Below are 22224 nucleotides of genomic sequence, written 5' to 3' on the forward strand. Positions count from 1 at the left end.
CAACCCATTTCATCATTATTAGAGTTAAATGATTTTGTATGGATTGATTATTAGTGTTAAATGATTCTTGATTTCTGGTTTTTATGTATATAAAATAAATGAAAAAGAAAATAAATAATATTATTTTATTAAATGATTCCCCATCAAAAAATGATGCTACAATGATTTTTTTTTAAATGATGGGATACGCGGAGGACACTTCGGGGACACTTCGGGGATACTTTAGGGGTTTTTTTAAAAAAACTATGAAAGTATAAGGGTTTTTTTAAAACTCAGAAAATATAAGGATTAAAATGAAATAATCCCAGGATTACTAGTATATACCGACACGAAATCGATTGAACCCTAAACTAAAATTGAAAATCTCTCCTGTGCGATGCATTGAACCCTAACAAAATTGAAATTCCTAAATCTTTTCTCTCATCTGATCGAGTTCTTCTGTTCAGTGGTTCTGTGCAATCAGTTGTCTTCCTCGATTGCTTTGCTGAAGTCGATCACTCTCATCTGGTCAATCTACTTTGATCGAGTTTTTCCTCTCATCTGGTCGATCTGCTATGAATTAATTACTTATTAGTTAATATTATAGATGTTATTTGTGGTTTTATAATGACTTGAGAGTATTATTTGTGTTTTTATAATCACTTTATGAATATGATTTGTGATTTATATATTTATGTATCTTTTGAATTTTCATTATAAATGATATATATATTATTAATTATATATAAAATTTGCTTATCCCCGCCGTACCGTATCTCATATTAATCACTGGAATACTCGCATATGATAAATTTCGAGACCCTAAGAAGGATGGTGATTAGTGTGGCTGGATTCATTTTGCTTCACTCAGTGAACTATATTTTGAAAATTTTGACAAGTAGAAGAGTAGACGCCATGTATATGCTCACATGGTTGTTATCAAAGAAATTATATTGCCAGCCCTTGTTTTTGAATGGCAGAGAACTTTTAAACTTTGCAGCTAATTTTGATGACTTCATCTTCCAATAATTAGGATATTATTTGGGAGCATAAGCTTTGAAGGCTTTTAATTTGTTCACTATATGCAGTGAGACCATAAAGAAATTATATCTGAGGCTTCATATGTTTTAGACTTTTATCATCTTTAGATTTCAGAAGATTACTATGACTATTTCCATTATTAGTAAATATGGTTTTTGTTTGTCAGCTTTTTATTGTTTCTTGAGGTGCACTGTGATGCATACAAATGTGCCTTGCTTTACCTATTTGTATAAGGAACATAGTGTCATGTTGCTCTTTGAGATGATATGTTCATAGTTGCAAATGTTAAGTCGATCCTTTTGTTTTAGTTGTAATTCTTACATAGAGTGTTTCCGCAGGATTTGTCAGCTGTGATGGAAGAAGAAGCTACTATTATCCCAAGTAATGAAATGCAAAATGGTTGTTCTATGCAAGCCCAATCCGTCATATACAATTCTAAGGTTTTCAGTTTGCATAGGATCTTTACATTTTGTTGTGATGTGGGTGTAAATCAAAAGCAATTCTTCTGTTATTTATATTTTATTTTTATGGAGTTGACATTTGTAAAAAAAAAGCCGAAATTTCACATTGCAATTTGTATTTTTTTAGACATCCTTTAAGTTACTATAGCTTATTTACAATGTAAAGTAGGTCAAAGAACTAATTGTTAAATTGTAACCTTTGCAGAAATTTCAAGATGATCTACACACAGCAGGAATCCAAATCAAGCAGCATGAGGATAACTTGAAAATTTTGAAAAGTCAACGAAACAAATTAGAAGACTCAATACTTGATCTGCAAGGTATGCTAAATTTTATTTTTTGTGCCTCTTCTTGAAGATTACTCAGCTAAGAAGTATTTGCATGTGATGTTCACTTGGATACAAGCACATCTATGAACAAATTTATGTTGTGTAGTGTAATTGTTTTTAATTTAAGCATGGTAGCTACCTAACAAATTCAACTGAGTCACCTGTTTTTAATTGTTGGCCATTAATTCTTGGTTCTCCAAGTGCTTTAAGTACTGTGGTAGCAATGTTTAGATCTGTCATTCATATACACTGTTTCCTTCAATGTTTTAGTCAATTTAATTAGACAAGATATTTCAGTAAAGTTTTTGCTGATATAAACAGAAAATGATGTTGTTAGGAAACTGTTGTGGCTAGTCCAAATCAGAGTAAATTTATTTAGAAATTGTTATTTTCGGAATTATCATTTATTTAGGAAGTCTTAGTATTAGTAGAAATAAGAGTTTATTTTCAGAACTATTATTTAGGAAGTTCTAATTCTAATAGGATAGTAGTTTATTTTTAGAATTTTTATTTAGGAAGTGTTAAATCTAATAGAATAGGAATACTAGTTTAAGTTTGCCTTTTGTACTATTATAGAAAGGAGCCATTTTATCATTCGTAAAGTACTATTTGAAAAACAAATTCAGTGGTCAGGAGTTCTCATCATAGAGATCCAGGTTTCTCTCTAACGAGCTGCATTAATTAATTCTCATCATACTATCTCGAAAGAAAAAGAAGTAAGATTCACTTCATGATTTCAAGGTTCAAGGACCAGTAATTTGATCCAAAACTCAGGAGCTTAACAAAGTGGTATTAGAGCAAGTTATGGGTGAATCAAGTAATCTGGAAAAACAGTTTGAAGCCTTTTTGAGCTTCATACTGCAAAGACAGGCCAAAGGTGGAGGCCATGGTACTCCAACTAGAAACCATTGAGGAGAGTGGCAATCTAGCACAACAAGGAAGGAGATAGGGGGTGGACAGTAGAATACGACGGCAGGAGGAGGTCTGCTTCCAAAATTCTCGAAACTAGATTTCCTAAGTTTGATGGGTCGTATGATCCCTTGAGCTGGTTGGTTGCATATGTGTGAGAATTTTTGTAAGCATCAACACACTGTTGAAAGGCACAATCGTGGTCGAAGTAGAGTTGCATAAATCTGCTGAATTACCAAGGCTATATGAAAAAAGAGAAATTATCAAGATGGTACTGCTGGCCAGCAGTGGAAGGACCGTTTAGAGAACCGAAAGACTAAGGGGATTTGTTATAATTATGACTAATCGTATACATGAGGACATCAGTATAAAAGATATCACTGGCTGGAAGGACTGGAGGAACCTTTACTAGAACCAGATGATGAAGATCCTATCACCAACTGATGCTTTGGTGAAGTAGCTCCAGTTATCATCTTTGTGCATGAGATCACACTCATTTTTGTATTGGAAGACAATGTTAAAACTGTTGTAGCTAGTCTATATCATAATAAATCGTTATTTTGATTAGGTTTAGGACTTACTAGTTTCATAATTGTTATTTATTTAGGAAGTCTTAGTCCTTGAGGAGTAGGAATTTATTATCAGAATTGTTATTTAGGAAGTTTTAATTCTAATAGGGTCATGGTATTATTTTCAGAATTTTTATTTAGGAAGTTTGAATTATAATATGAGCAGGAGTTCTAGTTCAAGTCTGCCTTTTGTACTCTTATAAGTTATAACAGGGAAGTGTTTATCATTAATAAAGTAAGCATCATTTGAAAAACAAATTCAGAGATCACGAAATTAATTCTCATTATAGGTAAGCTAGGTCGAAAAAGAAAAGCAGATTTACTTCTTGATTTCATAGTCAAGGACCAATAACTCAATCCAAAGCTCAGAACTTATAGTGCGAGCAGTTTTTTTATCTCAACTTCCAGTCTGTGTTTCCGAATGGAAGGATTTACTTTTAGATGCTAGAATTGTTTGGAGATTTTATCTGTATAATCATTTGTGATGCATAATATCTCTTTTTCCATTTTCATTTTTTGCTTCTGACAAGTTTCCTTTCAGTTATTCTTGGTAATTATCACTCCGCAAGACCTCCTAGTGGTGAAAGTGAAAGCCATTCCTCCAATCAGAGTGAGGAAGAAACAGTAAATCAGATTCTGCAGCATGAAACTTCTGCTGCAGGCATTCTGTGTCAGCTGACAACGCGCCATGGTACTCATGCACCTCAACTCGGATTCACTAAGGATGTGCTTGGTATTGTTGCTACTCTGGGCAAGGTGGATGATGATAATCTTAGCAGGTTAGTTTGAAGTTGCATGTTATCTGCTATTGATATTTACTATCTATCTAACATGTAGATTCTTCCTCTTCTATGAAATAAGTCTTATGATTAGTTTCCTTGCTAATATAGCATACTATTCCTGGTTCTAATGTAGTCAGTTAATTTATGTACTCCACAATTCCAAGAGCTCTTATTATTTTCAATCAGTGAAATGCCTCTGTACTTACTGCCACACTGATCTTTTCTTTAAAGAGCTGCATGATAATGCAGTTGTTGTTAGTTATCTGCACTATTTTCAATCTACTTTTACTTATTCTTTCTTAATTGCAGACTTCTTTCAGAGTACTTAGGAGTAGAGACAATGCTAGGAATTGTTTGCAGGACTTATGAAGGTGTTAAAGCTCTTGAAACTTATGACAAGGAAGGCCATATAAATAGTGATTCTGGAATTCGAGGCTTTGGTACTACTATCGGACGGACTCTGGATGGTCGATTTCTTGTCATTTGTCTCGAAAATTTAAGGCATGTATCTCTTTCTTTTCTTTATTGCTGTTTGGAATTCAGCTCTTGAATTACAAACTTTTTTTCCCTTGTAGACCTTACTGTGGTGAATTTGTGGATGATGACCCTCAAAGAAGGCTTGATCTTCTACAGCCAAAATTGCCTAATGGCGAGTGCCCACCTGGATTTATTGGTTTCGCTGTTAACATGATCCATGTGGATTACATGAATTTGTTGTATGTATCTGATGTCTATGGCCTCAGAGAGACTCTATTTTACAGCCTCTTTTCTCACCTGCAAGTTTATAAAAGTAGGGATGGAGGGATTATTAAGATTAATGGTTTCTTTTCCTTGGGGAATGGGTAAGTATTTTGCTTTCATTATTGACATGAAATTGTCTTCCAATTGGATCTAATGGTGAATTTCATTTGTTTACAACATCTCCTTTTGTGGTATTTGGGAATTTTCTTTCTGCATGTAGGTAGTTTAAATGCACTAAGAAAGAAATGTCTTTCTGAATCATGATACATTGTAGAATTATGTATGTGCTATAATTCGATTATAATAGGCCACCTATACGGTTCATAGTGTTAGCCTATGACCTTCCAAATTCAACTCATGATATTTGGTGCATGGATTTTTCTTCCCCCAATTTTTGTACAACTATCATACAAAAGAAAAGAAATAACTATTTTGTCTAGAATGGTCGATTCAAAGGGTGAGCCTTGGCGCAACGGTAAACATTATTGTTGTTGTGTGACCGAGAGGTCACGGGTTCAAGTTGCATGTGTGTGTGTGAGCGCGTGTTATGTGTGTATTTCTCATTTGGTATCTCTTCTTTCTGGATTTTTTTTTGTTCCCCAGGACTGATGTTGATGTAAGATTTCCAAAACCTTCCATGTCAGCAAATCCACCTGATAGCAACATGGAAACTGAGAATCAACTCAAACAGAAGACATGGGAAAAGGAGAAGTTGACAGAGGATTTAAAGCGAGAGCAAATGCTATTGAATTCTGCAAGATTCAATTTGGAGAGAAAGAAGGAAGAGTTTGTTAAGTTTCTCTCACAAACCTCTGCAAACACACCTCAGGTATTGCACTGAACACATCTTAATTGAGTTGGATTGGAGTTGTATTTTGCAGATTTCAACAGCATTTGCTCTCGCTTCAGATGCAGGGAGGACAGGATAGGTTCAACCCTAGATGATATTAGAAGGGGGAATCAAATCCTTATCAGGATAGCAACTCGGAAAAGTCTTCTATTCCGTTATCGTTTTTGAATGGGCTACGAATTTCTTTTCGTGAAAAGGGCAGCTTATTCAGTTACCAAGAGCAATTGGTTTTGTGAAGTCAATGGTTTGAAACAATCCTTTTCGATCTGTGGTGTGCAGTAAGGACCGGTTCGTATTAGGAGTAGCAAATCTGCCATTTTTTTTCCTTAAGTTCTTTCATAAACCCTGAAGTTTTTGCATTATGTGAAATTATTATGGGTTTTTCTTTTTGCATACTTTTTGATTAATTTGGATAAATAATTTACTAGTTTCTGAAAGTGAAATTGATTCTCAATAGTGCAACGATTGGACTTTAATTAAGTTTTGGTGTTACAATTAAATTGAATAGATAAAAAAACAATTGGGAAAAACAAAATAAAAATATTGATAGAAGATGTCAAAAGTTAGGTATAAAATCGTGACTAAGTGATAGCATATTGATAGCAGATGTTTAAAGTTGATCAAAACTGATTATTTATCTAAAATAAAGATAATAATGTCAAAGAAGTTATTTTTAAAATCGTGTATTTGTGATTAAAAAAACTAGTAATTGCATCAAACAAGTTATTTTTGAAATCGTGTTGTGACAAAAAATATAAAAACCCCAAATTGAATTTCCTTGTAATATTTTCTAAATCATGTATACGAGATAATGATAATCTTGTAGTAAAAAAAACTTATCCTAATTATCTTAAAAACATTATTACTCATAAAAGAAGAGTTTATAAATCTAGTCTTGTCTCATTTTAACCTTAATTTATCAATATAACTCTTCACTTCAACAGCTATCATCTTTTGCATTAAACTGAGCAAACATTTCTCCTCCTGTTCCTCTTTCTCAGCGTCTCCGCCTTCTTCTCCTCCCTTCTCCGCCACAGCAGTTCCCAGAACCAACCCATCCCCCGGTGGACACAAAGTCCACGCTGTCTCAGGCACCCTACTGAAACAACTATAATCCGTTCGTACACCCAAACACAGCCTCTTCGCTCCCGAATCAGACCTAGACTCAGATGAAACGTCAAGACTCATCTTCTTGACAGTCAAGTTAGACTTGGATGATGCAGACAAGAACTCGGCCTGGCGTTTTCTCTGCAAAGTAGATTTCCAACGATTTTTAATGGCATTATCAGTCCGGCCAGGCAAGAGTCCAGCAATTGTGGCCCATTTATTACCGTGAATAGCGTGCGCTTGAACAATGGTATCATCCTCCTTTGTAGTAAAAGGTCTGTCCTGAACCTCTGGCGAGAGTTGATTAAGCCACCGTAACGGGCATGATTTTCCTGAGCGGCCATGAATTCGGGTGCTTATGAAAGTCCAATTTCTGGGGCCGTGTTGTTTAACTAGCTTGATTAAAGTATCATCTTCTTGAGGACTCCATGGGCCTTCGATACAATCTCCACCATTGAAAGAAGCCATGAATGGAAAAGTGAGAAGAAATAGGGGAAAGAAAGAACTATTTTTTCTTCTGGAGACCGGTATAAAGTTTGATTAAGCTATTCTCCCCTCCTTTTTATACACATATTACAATTGTGATTAGGGTATTTTGGACATCTTTGCAAAGACAATACACTGTAATAATTTTTTATTATTTTTTTCAAATTTTTTAGCCTATAAATTAGTGTTATATATTTGCAATCATTATTTTTATTAAGGAATATGTTGATGTTATGGATATGGAATATTTTTAAGAATATGGAAACAAGATTTATTTCCTTTATCTATTTTAATTAAATATCATTTTAGTAATGAAAAATATTCATTACAAAAAAATTCATTGTGAATTCTTTTTTCAAAGGTATTTTGAAATTTTTATTTATTCACCTATTTATTTATTCATTAATTAATTTATTTAGACTTTAATCATACTAGTAGATTTAGGCATATCAAAATCATACGGTGGAAATTAAAATTATTCTAATATTTAAATTTAATAAAATTGGATTTAATGGTGACTGACCAAATTCCTTACATGATCTATTTGACTATTACTGTTTATTTGTTGACTTAACACGTTACAATCCCAACAAGATTTCATAATATTTGTAAAATATTAGGGTCAAAAATTTGAACATTATTGTTTACTTGTTGATTTAACACGTTACAATCCTAACAAGGTTTATTAATAGTCATAAAATGTTTGGATCAATTTTGATGTTTATCACTTAATATTATTATTTAGTATATATGAGTATGCATATTCTTTTATTATTTCTTTGAAATATTTTACGCGAATAAATTAGTGTTGAATATTGATTGTAATTATTAAAAGGAAATTATTTCTTTGAAATATGAGTATGCATATCTCGTATTATTTAGATATTTCTAAGGTGTTTAGGTTAGTTTATTTCCATTTTAAATATAATTTTAGTAATTAAATATAATCGGATCTGGTGGGGATTTTTTTTTCTTCTTTAATGTAAGAGCATTGTGCGCAAATATTTAAAAAAAATATATATAATCATTTTAAATATTTACATTATGAATTATCTTTGCCAAAGGTGTTTTGATATTTTTATTCATTCATTAATTTATTTATTTTTATTCATGAATTCTGTTTTAATAAAGTCATTTTAGCGACTTTAAAGTAAAATAATAGCAAAAATATAATATGATAGACACGTCATTACTATTCAACTTCTATTGCTGACTGAAACGATACTTGGTGCCACCTACTTGACTGAAATGACATATATGTTCCATCTACCTGACCGAAACGATATGTGTTGTTTCGGTCTGTTAGATGGCAACCACATGTCATCCAGGTTGATGTCGAGTATCGTTTGGGTCAACGATGAAAGTTGACAATAGCTGGCGTGACAATCACATCACCTTTCCGGTTTTTTACTCTTAAAATCGTCGAAGTGACTTTATCGAGACAAAATTCAAAATTGTATTATTTTATTAAGACAATTTGAAGTTGAGTGACCATTTTGATACAAACATGAAAATTCACTGACCAACTCAACTTTACTCATTTTCACAGTATAACCACTAAACTACAAAATGTAAACATAAGCCATTAAACTTTACGTACTAAAATAATTGCAACTAAACTTCAATCAACGCATGAAAATTACTATTAACAATTCTAAAATAAATAAATTCAAGAATTTGTGACATTTCTAAACAACTTTAAGTTTTCAAAATTTTCGTTTTGATATGATTTAACTGTTATTAGGTTGGTAGGGAGAACGTCAAATTTTAGAGAATAAAAGCTTTAAATTAAGAATTTAGAAAATAAAAAATGTGGTTTCATGTTAAATAGTGTTATAAAAAACTATTAAGTTAATTACAAAATCAACTTTATTTATTCAATATATAATTGAATAATTAAAATTTAAAATTTGATAATTAATACTGAAATTACAATTTGATTTCTCAATTTGAATTGAAATTACAATTTGAATTCTCAATTTGAATTTTAAGTTCAGAGAATCCCAAATCTTTTAAAATCAATTAGGTTCTCAACCTATATTTTAAAAATTAATTAGATCCTTCATTTTGTAAAATCATAAATTAGATCCTAACTATGCTGAAGTGTTAATTAATCGCTTCTGTAATTGGAAACAAAAATCAGTTTAGTTTTTATATATTTTCAGTTCGGTTATGATCGGTATTCTAGAGAAATTTATACAACTGGCCCAATGAATAAATCTATTTACATATTTCGACCTATTTAAACATAGACTACTAAACTAAACTTTTCTAATACATTTTATCAATAATACTCTTATTTCCAATGTCGGATTCAAAGTTAAAACCTTATGAAACCTTTGAAAAGAAAAAGAGGAAATTGGATCTGAAAGCAGGAATTGTAGGTAAAAAATGATGAAACAGAGACCAAAAAGTGCAGTGGGAAATTGATGAAATGGGTTCAAAGAAAAACTGGATTTTGTGGGTTTTGACTTATTTTATGATATTTTCAGTTATTGGTTCAGTTTTAGTAATCAATTAAACCTAATCAATTATATACACATGTTAAGAAATGTTTTGATGTAATATTGATTTTGTTCGATTTAAACTGAACTGATAATCAAAATAAAAAATATTATAAAATACTAATCTCATTTGAACTGAAAATATTAAACACTTTTGAACCAAAAATTATTTCCATTATGAGATGGATTTAATTAACAGTTTTAGCATACATTAAGAACCTAAATGGTAATTTTAAAAAGTTAGACACCTAATTAACTTTTAAATTAGCATAGATTTTTAAGCTATAATTTAGAGGGATATAATTAGACCTTAAACCTCTTTTTCTGTATTTAATTGAGTGGTTTTGAAACATATGAATTTACACTAATTAAATTTGGCTCGAGTGGTTAAAGCCTTTGTGTTTGAGTCTTAGTTTGACGAGTGTCAAATCGAGAAAGTAGACAAACACTAAACCGAATATCTTTTCAGATGACGATTCAAAACGGTCGTCTCGCAAGATATAAAATTGTCATGGCCTCGCTGCCGTCTCATGGTGCATCAAACTACAATGGTGTTCTGTCATCTCTAGCAGCATCACTTGACATATGCTCACCTGCGCTCTGTCATCTTTTCATTGTTACGATGACGTTATTATTATTAGGAACCGTCAATTAGATGTATTCTAACCATAAATTTTTTATATAGTCTGTCACTGGAGTGAGTGAAACTCAAAAACTTTTATGTATAATATGACAGAGGTTATGTTCGTATCTGTCATTGTAGTTTAGTTATGACAACTGTTTTTTTTAACTTTGTCATAGTAAGGTCATTGAGATAACAATGTATTTAGTTATACGTGGCTAATACAGCTCATGAAGGATCTCCATCAGCCAATCGATTACTCGGTACAGTTATACTGTGATAATCAGCCAGCTATCCACTTAACCGACAATCCAATGTTTCATACAAGAACTAAACATGTGGAAGTACATTATCACTTCATACGAGAGAAGGTCTTACATGGGGACATTAAGATGCAGTATGTGAAGACCCATGACCAAGTTGCTGACATCTTTACAAAAGGACTAAAAGGTGCAAAATTTGAAAAATTTAGAAAGCAACTTGGAATGAAAGCTTTAATTTTTATTCATGTTAATCTCTAATTTAGTAACTTTTTCTTTAATTTTAATCTTCATTCTAATAACTTTCCTTTTTATTCATTTTAACCTTTAATTTAATACTTTTTATTTTACACATTTTAGTCCTTAATTTGGAACTTTCATTTTATTCATTATAGTCCCTATTTCGAACTTTATATTTTATTCACTTTAGTTCCTGATTTGGAACTTTCATTTTATTCATTTTTTCAATTTGTTACCCAAATAAACTTTTCAGTTTATTCATTATAGTCCTTTGTCCAAATTTTAGTTAATTGTATAATTGTATTATTTGTTTCTAACTTTTTATTTTGATTGATAAAAATACGCGAGAAAATTGTTTTGGTGCCGATTGAAGTCTCGGTAATGTCTACATTAGGCTTTGACCGTTGGTCCATTTCCAACTTCACACCAAACTCTAAATTGATGCGTGTTCCTACACGGATCATTTTGGAACAATTTGATCGCAAATTAAACATTCAAAAGTCAAACCAAATTTCATTTGGATTAATGGCTTCCCTCCAAGGGATTGAATTCAAACGGAGCTTTAAATTATTTCCACAAATGACGTTGTGTCAAACTAGGATTTAGGGACATAATGTCCTAAAAGTGTATTATGAAATTAAAATTAATGGTTGAAAGTTATTAATTAGGTCAAACAGAAAAAAGAACATAAAAAATTACATTAAAAAGTGTGAAAACTATAAAATTGCATTTAGAGGCCCTAAAAGATGGAATTCGGCCAAAAGAGGACGGGTCCCCGAAACCCTAATTTGACATGTGTTCCTAGTGATCATTGAATGCATGTGGATGGAACCATCTAAGTTTTTTTTTTTTTTTTGTGTATGATCCTTAAGACCCATTTAGGCCAAATTGAAACTAAGGTAACAAGTCAAAGAACTTTAGCAAAGAAAAGGGCAATCTCAGAAGTAGAATCCACAACATAAGAGCAATAATAGGATTCAAGCATTTCACTCATAATCTAAAATTCATCAGCATATAAACTTATCAGGAGACGGAACAAAGAAGCATTATCAACAACTAGACAAAAAGGCAATTACATATTCTTATTCCAATAATACATACACAATCAGCTAACCGCTTAAGTAGGAAAGAAGCAACCCATTTCCCTTTCCATCTCAATCAATAGCTTTAGTGGTTAACGGTGAAACAGAAAAGAAGACTACAATTCCACTTCTTTCTTCATAATACTAAATCTTAGAGAGTTATTAATTAATGCGCATTTAATTTTATTTGTTCATTGATTTTAGACAAAAACTTTATTTAAATTAGTAATTTAAAATTTATTTTAAAAAAAAATTCAAATCACTCTATAAATTAATAATTATTAATTTATCGATTAATTAATAACTCTCTAAATTAATAAAATTCCATGGTCCCAACATTATTAATTTATAGAGGTTTTACTGTAATATTGAATCTAAAAATGCATAGTGTTCCTAAATTTGGGCTTTCATTTATGAAACACAATTTCTAGTTAACAATCCTCTTAGATCAATATAACCAATATAAAGAGGTCATGGTCAAATTAAAAATGGTATCGGTTTCATTTATGAAACGCAATTGCTAGTTCTCTAAATCTAGCGATCCAAATCCAGGAACAGAAAGAACCAACAATTATCCCCGACAAGAAAAATAGAGAGCAAGAAGGTGAAATGAAGTTTGGAAGGTGTTGGCCCAAAATAAAATAAATTTTATTTTATGTATATACAATACTTGGGTTTCGATTTTAGGATATAGTTTATATTTTGTCTAGAAAATAATAAATGATAAAATAAAAATAAAAATACATTCGTAAACTCACCTCAAACACGCGGGGCGTGCCTTCCTATACGCGAAGCGTAACCAGCCATCCGAAGACGTTTCGCTTCAGAGACTCCATTACGCGGGGCGTGCCTTCCTATACCCAATGCGTAAAACGCATCAACAAGGCGCTCCAGGATCAGAAACACAAACACGCGGGGCGTACCTTCCTATACGCGGAGCGTATATCATGCACCCGGAGAAGTTATACTTCAACAGCTCAGCCACGCGGGGCGCAAGACCAAAGACGCCTTGTGTAAACATCATCGACAAGACGCACCAAGTTTAGGAGCCGCACTACGCAGGGCGTAGCCAGACTTACGCGGGGCGTGTTCTTTCTCTCGGCGAACTAGAGGTTAGTTCTCGCCCGGAGCCCGTGTTCGATCACCGATTTCTCAAAACGCATCCGGACACAGCCACAGGCTAGCCTACAAGCTTAGCCCCATCCCCACATCTAGGTCCAAACCTTAAGATCTTCTCTAACCACAAGGTAGTGGGGTGATGTGGCATGGAAGTTAGTGGTAGTTGGAGGAAGTTCAGGAAGTTGATGATGTGGCAAGGTAGTGGGCAAGGTTAGAGAGAAAAATAAGGGGTAGTTGACCAATAATTACCAAAATACCACCAAATAATTACCAAAACGATACTCCAAAAAACTATAAATAGACCCCCTCCCCTTCATAAAAAATCACTCATTCAACACACAAAACCCCCTCTCAAAGCTCCAATGCTTAGTCTCTAGTTTCTTTTGTTCTTAGTTCTTCAAGTTCTTCCTTTCGTTCTTCATTTTTCTTAGCTTCGATTCCTTCTCTAGCTCCCCTTTAGCCTTAACTCAGTTCCAATAGCCTCTTTTCAAGTCTTTTCAATTCACTTTAGCATTCCCAAGCTCTTAATTTGTTCAATTCTTAGCTAGAACTCTGTTTCCAAATTAATTTTCCAGATTCGTCCATTTATTTTCAATGCCTAATTCCGTCCATTTAAAGTCATTTTTTGCTTCCAATCTCTTCAACAAAGTTGTTTCCGACTTCCTGAAGTTCGATCTAGTATATTTAGTTTCCTAATTCCTTATTTAGAAACTCTATTTACAAACCGATCTTTCCAGCTCAAATTCTTTTAGATACTCTGTTTCCAGAATTTTCCAGATTCGTCCGGTTGTTTTCAACTCTCAATTTAGCCCTTTTAAAGTGCGTTTTAGCCTTAGACCCCTTATAAAAGTTTGTTCCTGACATTCCGAAGTTCAATTTAGACTATTTACTCATCCGATTCCGTGTTTCTAAGCATCCAAACGAGCCTCCCAAAGTTAAAGATTAAATCTGTCCCATTTGCCTACCACACGTTTCGACATCGCCAATGATCACATACCGTACGGGCCCGACCGGCTGCAGCTCTCCGAGGACCTCGCACCGATACAAAAATTCAACATCAATCCGAGATAGCTATTGTGGCTCCGAGTTTGTTGTTGAATTTCAATTTATTTTATCGCATTTCAATTCTTTATATTGATTTGTTTATTCTAATTCAATTGATTACCTATATGTTTAATATAGAGATTTCTCAATTGTAATTCATTTCATTTTAATGCTTACTTTGAACACATGTACTCAAACACTCATTCATATCAATAAATACCATTTTTCCCAAACTCTCGTGTCAATTTCACACTTTAATTTCCTTTATCTTTCCGTCTTTAATTTATCCATATTAGCTTAAATAAAAATAATATATCTCGCAAAGTTTCTATAACGGCGCGAGAGACCCAAGAGGGACTTTTTCAATCCTTGCGTCCCTCGCCAATCGCCTCGTTTAGATTTCAAGTTTTGGCATGCAAATTCCATAAACTTAACCATTTTAATTGAGAAATAATCTTCTCTGGCACGCCCGCACCCTAACCACACGTGACACGGTTGAAATTAGCATATTTCGAAAATATCGCTAACAATTTTTGGCACGCCCAGTGGGACATTTATTTAAGCTTTGCCAAAAATTTCAATACCCTTTTTCATATAAACACGACTCATTTTTTTTTTCTCGCCCCACTTTACCTTACCAAAATTTATTAGCTGACGCTAACAATTTTTGGCACGCCCAGTGGGACCTTTGTTTTTTTTTTACCAAAAATTTTAAAAGCCCGTTTCTTTTCATACCACGTATGTATTTTTCATTCAGTTTTTAAACTACTTGTTTTTCATGCTTTGCTTTTATTCCATCAATAAGTGTTTATTTATTTTCTTGTTCTTTCTCTCTCAACACTAGATTACTAACTCGATTTCATCATTTTTATCTATAAGTACTCACGAAGGATGCCTCCTAGGAAGAACACCGGGAAAGATCCAATTCCATCGGACTCCGAAGAGAGTCAAAATCAAAACCAAGGCCGTAACAATGAGTCCGGAATGTCCGAAGGCTTTGTGGCCGAGACTGTGAGTCATAGTCGCGATACAAACCAACAACCACCTCAAGGCCCGCCCATATTCGACTTGGCACCATTTATAGCAAATATGGAGAAGCAAATCAACCAATTTCTACATGGGTTTTCACAATCCATGAGAGAGAATCATGAGGCTATATACAGCGCAATGCAAGCTAGCAACGAGGCCATGTTCAAAGCTAACAGCGAGGCGATAAACGATTCCAACAAGGTTCTGACCCTCGAGGAGAGGATTGTCGATTTAACCGGAGAAATCGGCAAAATCCCAGAAAAATGTGCCGAGCTTTTCTCACAAAAGTCAAGATCCCAAGGACCAGCAAGCAATGGAAAAGGAACGCCGATCTCAGGTGCCAGTTAAAGGTATACCCCTCCACCAATCTGAGAAGAAAACCTCAGGTTCGATGAGCGCGGCGATAGGATCAGCCCAGAACCCGTTCAAGTCCCACCACCTCAACAACAGTTTAGGTCTCATACTAGGCCTAGTAACCATGCCGAACATTACGAGGAGAGCTATACTCGTAACTCGGGGGGCAATGGGAGAGGAAGCAGCTTTCACCCACAACGGACGATGCACACACGCGTGGAACCCACCAACAACGTAGGAGAGGCCCAACGCATAAAGAACATCGTCCAAGAGATTTATGGGCCAGCCGTGAGGGAGGTGTACCGACCCGAATTCCAAAAACCGTACCCACGGCAGTATGACCAACTCTATCCCTTACCTCACAATTTTAGAGTCCCTGATTTCACTTTATTTTCAGGAGAGGAAGGGCAATCCAACGTAGAACATGTGGCACGCTTCACCTTTTAGTGCAGTGGTTTGAGCATGGATACGAACTTCCACATGTTGCGCCTGCGACTATTCCCAGGATCATTAACGGGACCGGCGTTCTCCTGCTATGTCACTTTGCCATCAGGGTCCATTCACGTATGGGAGCAAATGGAAAGGCTCTTCCACAACCAATTCTACCGGACGGAGCCCAAAGTTTGTGTGGCGGAACTGTCCCGAATGACGCAGCGACATGGGGAACCGGTTGAAAATTTTATCAACCGATTCAAAAAGATGCGACATCGATGTCGAATCAATATCCCCGAGGTCGAATTCGTAAAGATTGCCCAACGTGGACTAGAATTCGAGAACCGGAAGAAATTTCAGGGGATTGATTTTCACGACTATTATGAGTTGGTGGCCAAGGTTTCGAAGTATGAGGAACTGATGAGAGAAGATCATCGACGCAAGAAGAACTCGATGGGAAGTTATCAAGGGGATGTACAAACACATGAGGTAGCCATCGCCGATTTAACAAACACCGGATCTCGAACATGTCCCATGTTGTTAAAAAATCCCAAAACAGTAGAGGTAGTCAAAAGAAATCCGACCACCCAATATACTTTTGACGTCTCAAAGACGGAAGAGATTTTCGATTACTTGTTAAAAGAAAAGTTCATCACGTTACCGCCTAGACACGTGATCCCATCCAAAGATGATATACGCGGAAGAGATTATTGTAAGTATCACGACAACTAGAGCCATAATACTCAAGCTTGTTTTGGTTTTAGAAATGTCGTGCGGGATAGGATTAACCACGGGATACTCCAATTCCCGGAGAAGAAGGAAAGCATGCTGATCGACGATGACCCATTCCCAGTAGCCAACATGATCAATGCCACTTCGCTAGTGTGGGGGGGCAAAGGAAAGCAACGTTGCGACCTAAAGACCCAGCAGATATGGGTGCCAAAAGCGATATCGTCTAAGTTGGAGGAAAGTTCAAGGCAATCACAAAATACAAAGAAAAGAGATGTGCAACAACAACAACAACGACCACGTTTTGTGACACCTTCGAGCACGTTGCCCATCGATCAATGACAATTGAATAGCCACAAGAAGTTCCCAAGGCCTCTCTCCAAAAACGCGAAAAGAAGATTAAGGAAAAGAGAGGCAGAAAAGAGAAATGATCGAAAGGAATCATCCAGCGCCAACTCTAATGATGCGAAAGGAGGAGGAAAAAACCAAGAGAAAAACCTCCAGATCCGGGTTGGAGATTTCATCATACGGATAGAGTGTGCAGCTACCTTTTTAATCTTACCTTCGGCTTTTAGAGGGGAAGACACCAAGGAGGAAGTCCCCAGACTCAAGCATAAGGAGCAAGAAGACACGATACCGAGCGCATCGAGTGAAGAGGGTATGAAGAGGGTTTATTTTGACAAGCCCACTCCAAGGATGAACCGCCATATTAAACCTTTATACGTCAAGGCTCACGTAGATGGCAAACCAATCTCCAGAGTGCTCATCGATAATGGATCAGCCGTTAACATCATGCCGATGAAGATGCTCCTAGCCTTATGAAAATCGGAGGAAGATATAATCTCGTCAGAGGTGTCAGTTTCAGCCTTCACGGGAGAAATTGCGAAGACATATGGTGTCCTGCCTTTGGAGCTCACCATTGGCTCTCACACTGCCATGGCTGCTTTCTTCGTGGTAAATTCAACTGCGAGCTATCAGGCGGTTTTAGGGAGAGATTGGATTCATTCCAACTCATGCATCCCCTCGTCATTACACCAACTCCTTCTATTTTGGAAGGGAGACGAGGTGGAAGTTGTTCGGGCAAACGAGAAGCCATTCGAAGCTTACTTCGATGTGGTCGAAGCCAGACTCTACGAGGAATCTGTTGGCCCAATCCGAGTTGGGTCCAATCACAAAGAGCAATCATGTGGCGAAGAGATTAAGAACATCCTAAAGCCAACGGCAATCGTGCCTCGCCGAAGGCCAGTCCGTAATGAACCGATTATTAAAGAAATTCCATGATTAACACAAAATAGGGAAAAGAAGCGGTAGCTTCAGCCGCTATATCAAAATTGAATGCCCAACAACTAGCGGAAAAACTGTACCAAGAAAACGACATGAGGGTCTCAGAAGTCGAAACCCCCAAAGGAATAACAGAACTGAATCCTCAAGGAGAAGAAATCCAACTACAAGATCTGAAGAGGGCAAACCCAAAGTTAGAAGATGAAGGTTCCATGGCAGTCGATCCTTTAGACGAAGTAAATCTAGGAACAGAAGAGGAACCTCGGGTTACATTTGTTAGTAGCCTACTATCCCCAACGTTGAAAGAGGCCATTATGAGTTTGCTTCAGGATTTCAAAGACTGTTTCGCTTGGAATTATGATGAAATGCCCGGGTTGAGCAAAGACGTTGTGGAACATAGATTGCCAATGCTAGTTTCTTTAGTGATTTTCTATCCATGATTTGTTGGTTTCTATAGTTTGTAATAAATCTTTTTTAATTTCTTAATAACATTTTGTTTGGTTTCAAAAAAGAAACTATTTAAATTATTTAGGGTAAATTCCAAAAACAACCCCTGTGGTTTGATGTTGTTCCAAAAAAACCCTTGTGGTTTGTTATTACAAAAAAAAGGACTGTGGTTTGCGCCGTTAACTAAAAAACGGAAAATGACTTAACGGTGTTAAAATGCTGACGTGGCACAGGGGTAAGGTTGGAAATTCGATTTTTTTTATTTTTTTTATTTTTCTTTTTTCTTTTTCTTTTTCTTTTTCTTCCCTTCTCCCTTCTTCTTCCTTCTCTCCTCCTCCTTCTTCCTTCTCTTCTTCTCCTTCTTCTTCTTCTTCTTCTTCTTCTTCTTCTCTTCTTCTTCTTTTTTTTTTAAATTTCTGAAATTTTATTTTTTTTAATTTTTCTTTTTCTTTTTCTTTTTCTTCTTTTCCTTTCCCTTCTTCTTCCTTCTCTCCTCCTCCTTCTTCCTTCTCTCCTCCTTCTTCTTCTTCTTTCTTCTTCCTTTTTCTTCTTCCTCCTTTTTCTTCTTCTTTTTTTCTATTCTTTTTTTTTTAAATTCCCTTACTCGAAGAAATCTGGAATTTTCCCGAAATCTTCCAGATTTCGGGAAAATTCCAGATTTCTTCGGAAATCTGGAAAATTTCCAGATTTCCGTCAGAAATCTGGAATTTTCCAGATTTCATACGGAAATTTGGAAATCTGGAAATTTTCCAGATTTCCGTCGAAAATCTGGAAAATTTACAGATTTCTGGAAATTTCCAGATTTCCGAAGAAATCTGGGGAAATTTCCGAAACTTAAAAAAAAAAAGAAAAAAATAAAGGAAGAAGAAGAGGGATGAAGAAGAAGAAGAATGGAGGAGGGGAGAAGAAGGAAGAAGAAGAAGAAGGAAGAAGAAGAAGAAGAAGAAGAAGGGAAGAAAGAGGAGGAGGAGGAGGAGGAGAAGAAGAAGAAGGAAAAGGAAAAGGAAAAGAAAAAGAAAAAGAAAAAGAAAAAATAAAAAAAATAAAATTTCAGAAATTTAAAAAAAAAGAAGAAGAAGAGAAGAAGAAGAAGAAGAAGAAGAGAAGGAAGAAGGAGGAGGAGAGAAGGAAGAAGAAGGGAGAAGGGAAGAAAAAGAAAAAGAAAAAGAAAAAGAAAAAGAAAAAGAAAAAAAGAAAAAGAAAAAGAAAAAAGAAAAAGAAAAAGAAAAATTAAAAATTAAAAAAAAATCGAATTTCCAACCTTACCCCTGTGCCACGTCAGCATTTTAACAACGTTAAGTCATTTTCCGTTTTTTGGTTAACGGCGCAAACCACAGTCCTTTTTTTTTGTAATAACAAACCACAAGGGGTTTTTTTGGAACAACATCAAACCACAGGGGTTGTTTTTGGAATTTACCCAATTATTTATTTAGCTTTTTATTTGAGAGGAAGTTGACTTAAACTCCCCAGATCCACTACAAACCCAGATTTCATGCTCTTCAATTCACTCGGATCTCTCCCTCAGTGCCACAGTTCATTGCCTTGCACAGTCTTCTTGTTTGGCCATCCTAGGTCTTTAACGCTCAGGAATTCTATACTTATATTTCTGGGTAAGCTCATTGTTGGAGCGACCAAATTAGTGTCCATAATTTTACAGTTGTGCATTTTGTAATTTAAGATGGAATTCGTCTGGTTCTTTTTTTTTTTTTTTGAACTGTCGTCTGGTTCTTTTTAATTGCTTAATTTTCTTTGATCATTGGGATAATTCCAATTTTCTAATATAAATTGGACTCAATTCCTCTTGCTAAGAAAAATTGTTTTGTATGGATGTTTATAAATCGATAATCAGATAATTTCAAGTGAATTTTGTTTTACTTGGTATATAAGTGAGTCACAAAAATTAGTTTGACAAGTTAAATTTGTTGTTGTCAACACCTAACCGCGTTGATCTGAATCACGTATGGATGGTAATACTGCCTTTCAGGTTTAATGAACAGTTCTTTTTAGTTTCCAACTAACCAGGCTTAGACCATCTCCAACACATTTCATCAAATTTACTGCATCAAACCATGTTTTCATCATTTTCTCTCTCTGTTTTGATGTTGCTACAATGTTTTTACTCCAACCCATTTCATCATTATTAGAGTTAAATGATTTTGTATGGATTGATTATTAGTGTTAAATGATTTTTGATTTCTGGTTTTTATGTATATAAAATAAATGAAAAAGAAAATAAATAATATTATTTTATTAAATGATGCTCCATCAAAAAATTTGATGGAGCATCAAATTTGATGATAAATGACCGTATTTTGATGCATACGGTTTGATGCTAGGTTGGAGATGGTCTTAGAGCTGCTATGAAGCACTGATACTTTCCGGAGGTCATCGTACGCGTATCCGATACTCCGGGTGAGGGGATTCCGCGGGATACGTACGGACACGCCTGGGAGTATCCCCTTTTTCTTTAAATGAGGGGATATGCGGGGACACACCAGGGACACTTCGGGGATATTTTAGGGTTTTTTTTTTAAAAAACTTCGAAAGTATAAGGGTTTTTTTTTAAAACTCAAAAAATATAAGGATTAAAATGAAATAATCTCAGGATTACTAGTTTTGAACCCTAAACTAAAATTGAAAATCTCTTCTGTGCGATGCGATTGAACCCTAACAAAATTGAAATTCCTAAATCTTTTCCCTCATCTGGTCGAGTTCTTCTGTTAAGTGGTTCTGTGCAATCAGTTGTCTTCCTCGATTGCTTTGTTCAAGTCGATCCCTCTCATCTGGTGGATCTGCTTTGATCGAGTTTTTCCTCTCATCTGGTCGATCTGCTATGAATTAATTACTTATTAGTTAATATTATAGATGTTATTTGTGGTTTTATAATGACTTGAGAGTATTATTTCTGTTTTTATAATGACTTTGTGAATATGATTTGTGATTTATATATTTATGTATCTTTTGAATTTTCATTATAAATGATATATATATATTATTAATTATATATAAAATTTGCCGTATCGAGCCTACCCGTATCGGTGCTTCATAGTAGAGCTGTAATTCTGGTGAAAGTTGTATGCTCTTGGCTTGGAAAATGATTTTTCATTGTGATTGTTGTTTGAAAATCATGGAAGTTTCTTTGAATTATTGCTTAAATGAGAATGATAAATTTGGAGACCCTAAGAAGGCTCGTGATTAGTGTGGCTGGATTCTGTTTCCCTTTTTCGCTATTTGTTTTTTCCTGCTTCATTTTGCTTCACTTAGTGAACTATATTTTGAAAGTTTTCCATAGCCCTAAGATGAATCCAGGCTTTAAATCATTCACAGTGTTAAAGGCATAAAAAGATGGAATTTACAGCTTGAAATGTAAAAACTTCAAATATGGGTTGACATCTAGAAGAGTAGAAGCCATGTATATGCTTGCATTGGTGTTATCAAAGAAATTAAATTGTCAACCCTTGTTTCTGAATGGTAGAGAACTTTTAAACTTTGTAGCTAATTTTGACGACTTCATCTTCCAATAGTTAGGACATTAATTGAGAGGATAAGCTTTGAAGGCTTTTAATTTGTTCACTATATGTAGTGAGACCATAAAGAAATTATGTCTGAGGCTTCATATGTTTTAGACTTTTATCACCTTTAGATTTCAGAAGATTACTATGACCATTTTCTATTATTAGTAAATATGGTTTTTGTTTGTCGGCTTTTTATCATTTCTTGAGGTGCACTGTGATGCATACAAATGTGCCTTGCTTTACCTATTTGTGTAAGGAACATATTCTTGTTGCTCTTTGAGATGATATGTTCTTGCAAATGCTAAGTCGATC

The 22224-nt window shown here is 34.8% G+C and overlaps 2 protein-coding genes across 3 annotated transcripts; one reads left to right on the forward strand and one right to left on the reverse strand.

Moving 5' to 3' along the window:
* The first annotated feature begins 365 nt into the window (after window positions 1-365).
* Window positions 366-6054, forward strand: LOC136235106 (protein DEFECTIVE IN MERISTEM SILENCING 3-like). Of its 2 annotated transcripts, none has more exons than XM_066024617.1 (8): window positions 366-543; window positions 1359-1460; window positions 1687-1801; window positions 3830-4067; window positions 4380-4571; window positions 4646-4912; window positions 5415-5640; window positions 5721-6054. In XM_066024617.1, exons 2-8 carry the CDS (start codon window positions 1374-1376, stop codon window positions 5754-5756), a joined length of 1161 nt encoding a protein of 386 aa, XP_065880689.1. In that variant the 5' UTR covers window positions 366-543; window positions 1359-1373; the 3' UTR covers window positions 5757-6054. The 2 variants fall into 2 exon arrangements, with proteins under 2 accessions (XP_065880689.1, XP_065880690.1); XM_066024618.1 differs by having other exon boundaries at window positions 366-507.
* A 507-nt stretch (window positions 6055-6561) lies between these two features.
* Window positions 6562-7236, reverse strand: LOC136200500 (transcription factor MYB73-like). Its single transcript, XM_065990876.1, has one exon. It carries the CDS (start codon window positions 7234-7236, stop codon window positions 6562-6564), a length of 675 nt encoding a protein of 224 aa, XP_065846948.1.
* Window positions 7237-22224: the final 14988 nt, after the last annotated feature.

The sequence above is a fragment of the Euphorbia lathyris genome, chromosome 7 (assembly GCF_963576675.1).
Source record: "Euphorbia lathyris chromosome 7, ddEupLath1.1, whole genome shotgun sequence".
Classification (NCBI taxonomy): domain Eukaryota; kingdom Viridiplantae; phylum Streptophyta; class Magnoliopsida; order Malpighiales; family Euphorbiaceae; genus Euphorbia; species Euphorbia lathyris.

Excerpts from the sequence above, each read along its gene's own strand:
- LOC136200500 (XM_065990876.1), bottom strand. The coding sequence starts at position 7,236 with ATGGCTTCTTTCAATGGTGGAGATTGTATCGAAGGCCCATGGAGTCCT.
- LOC136235106 (XM_066024617.1), top strand. The coding sequence starts at position 1,374 with ATGGAAGAAGAAGCTACTATTATCCCAAGTAATGAAATGCAAAATGGT. Across the intron at positions 1,461-1,686 it reads CCGTCATATACAATTCTAAG|AAATTTCAAGATGATCTACA; the intron begins GTTTTCAGTTTG and ends TAACCTTTGCAG. Across the intron at positions 5,641-5,720 it reads CCTCTGCAAACACACCTCAG|ATGCAGGGAGGACAGGATAG; the intron begins GTATTGCACTGA and ends CTCTCGCTTCAG.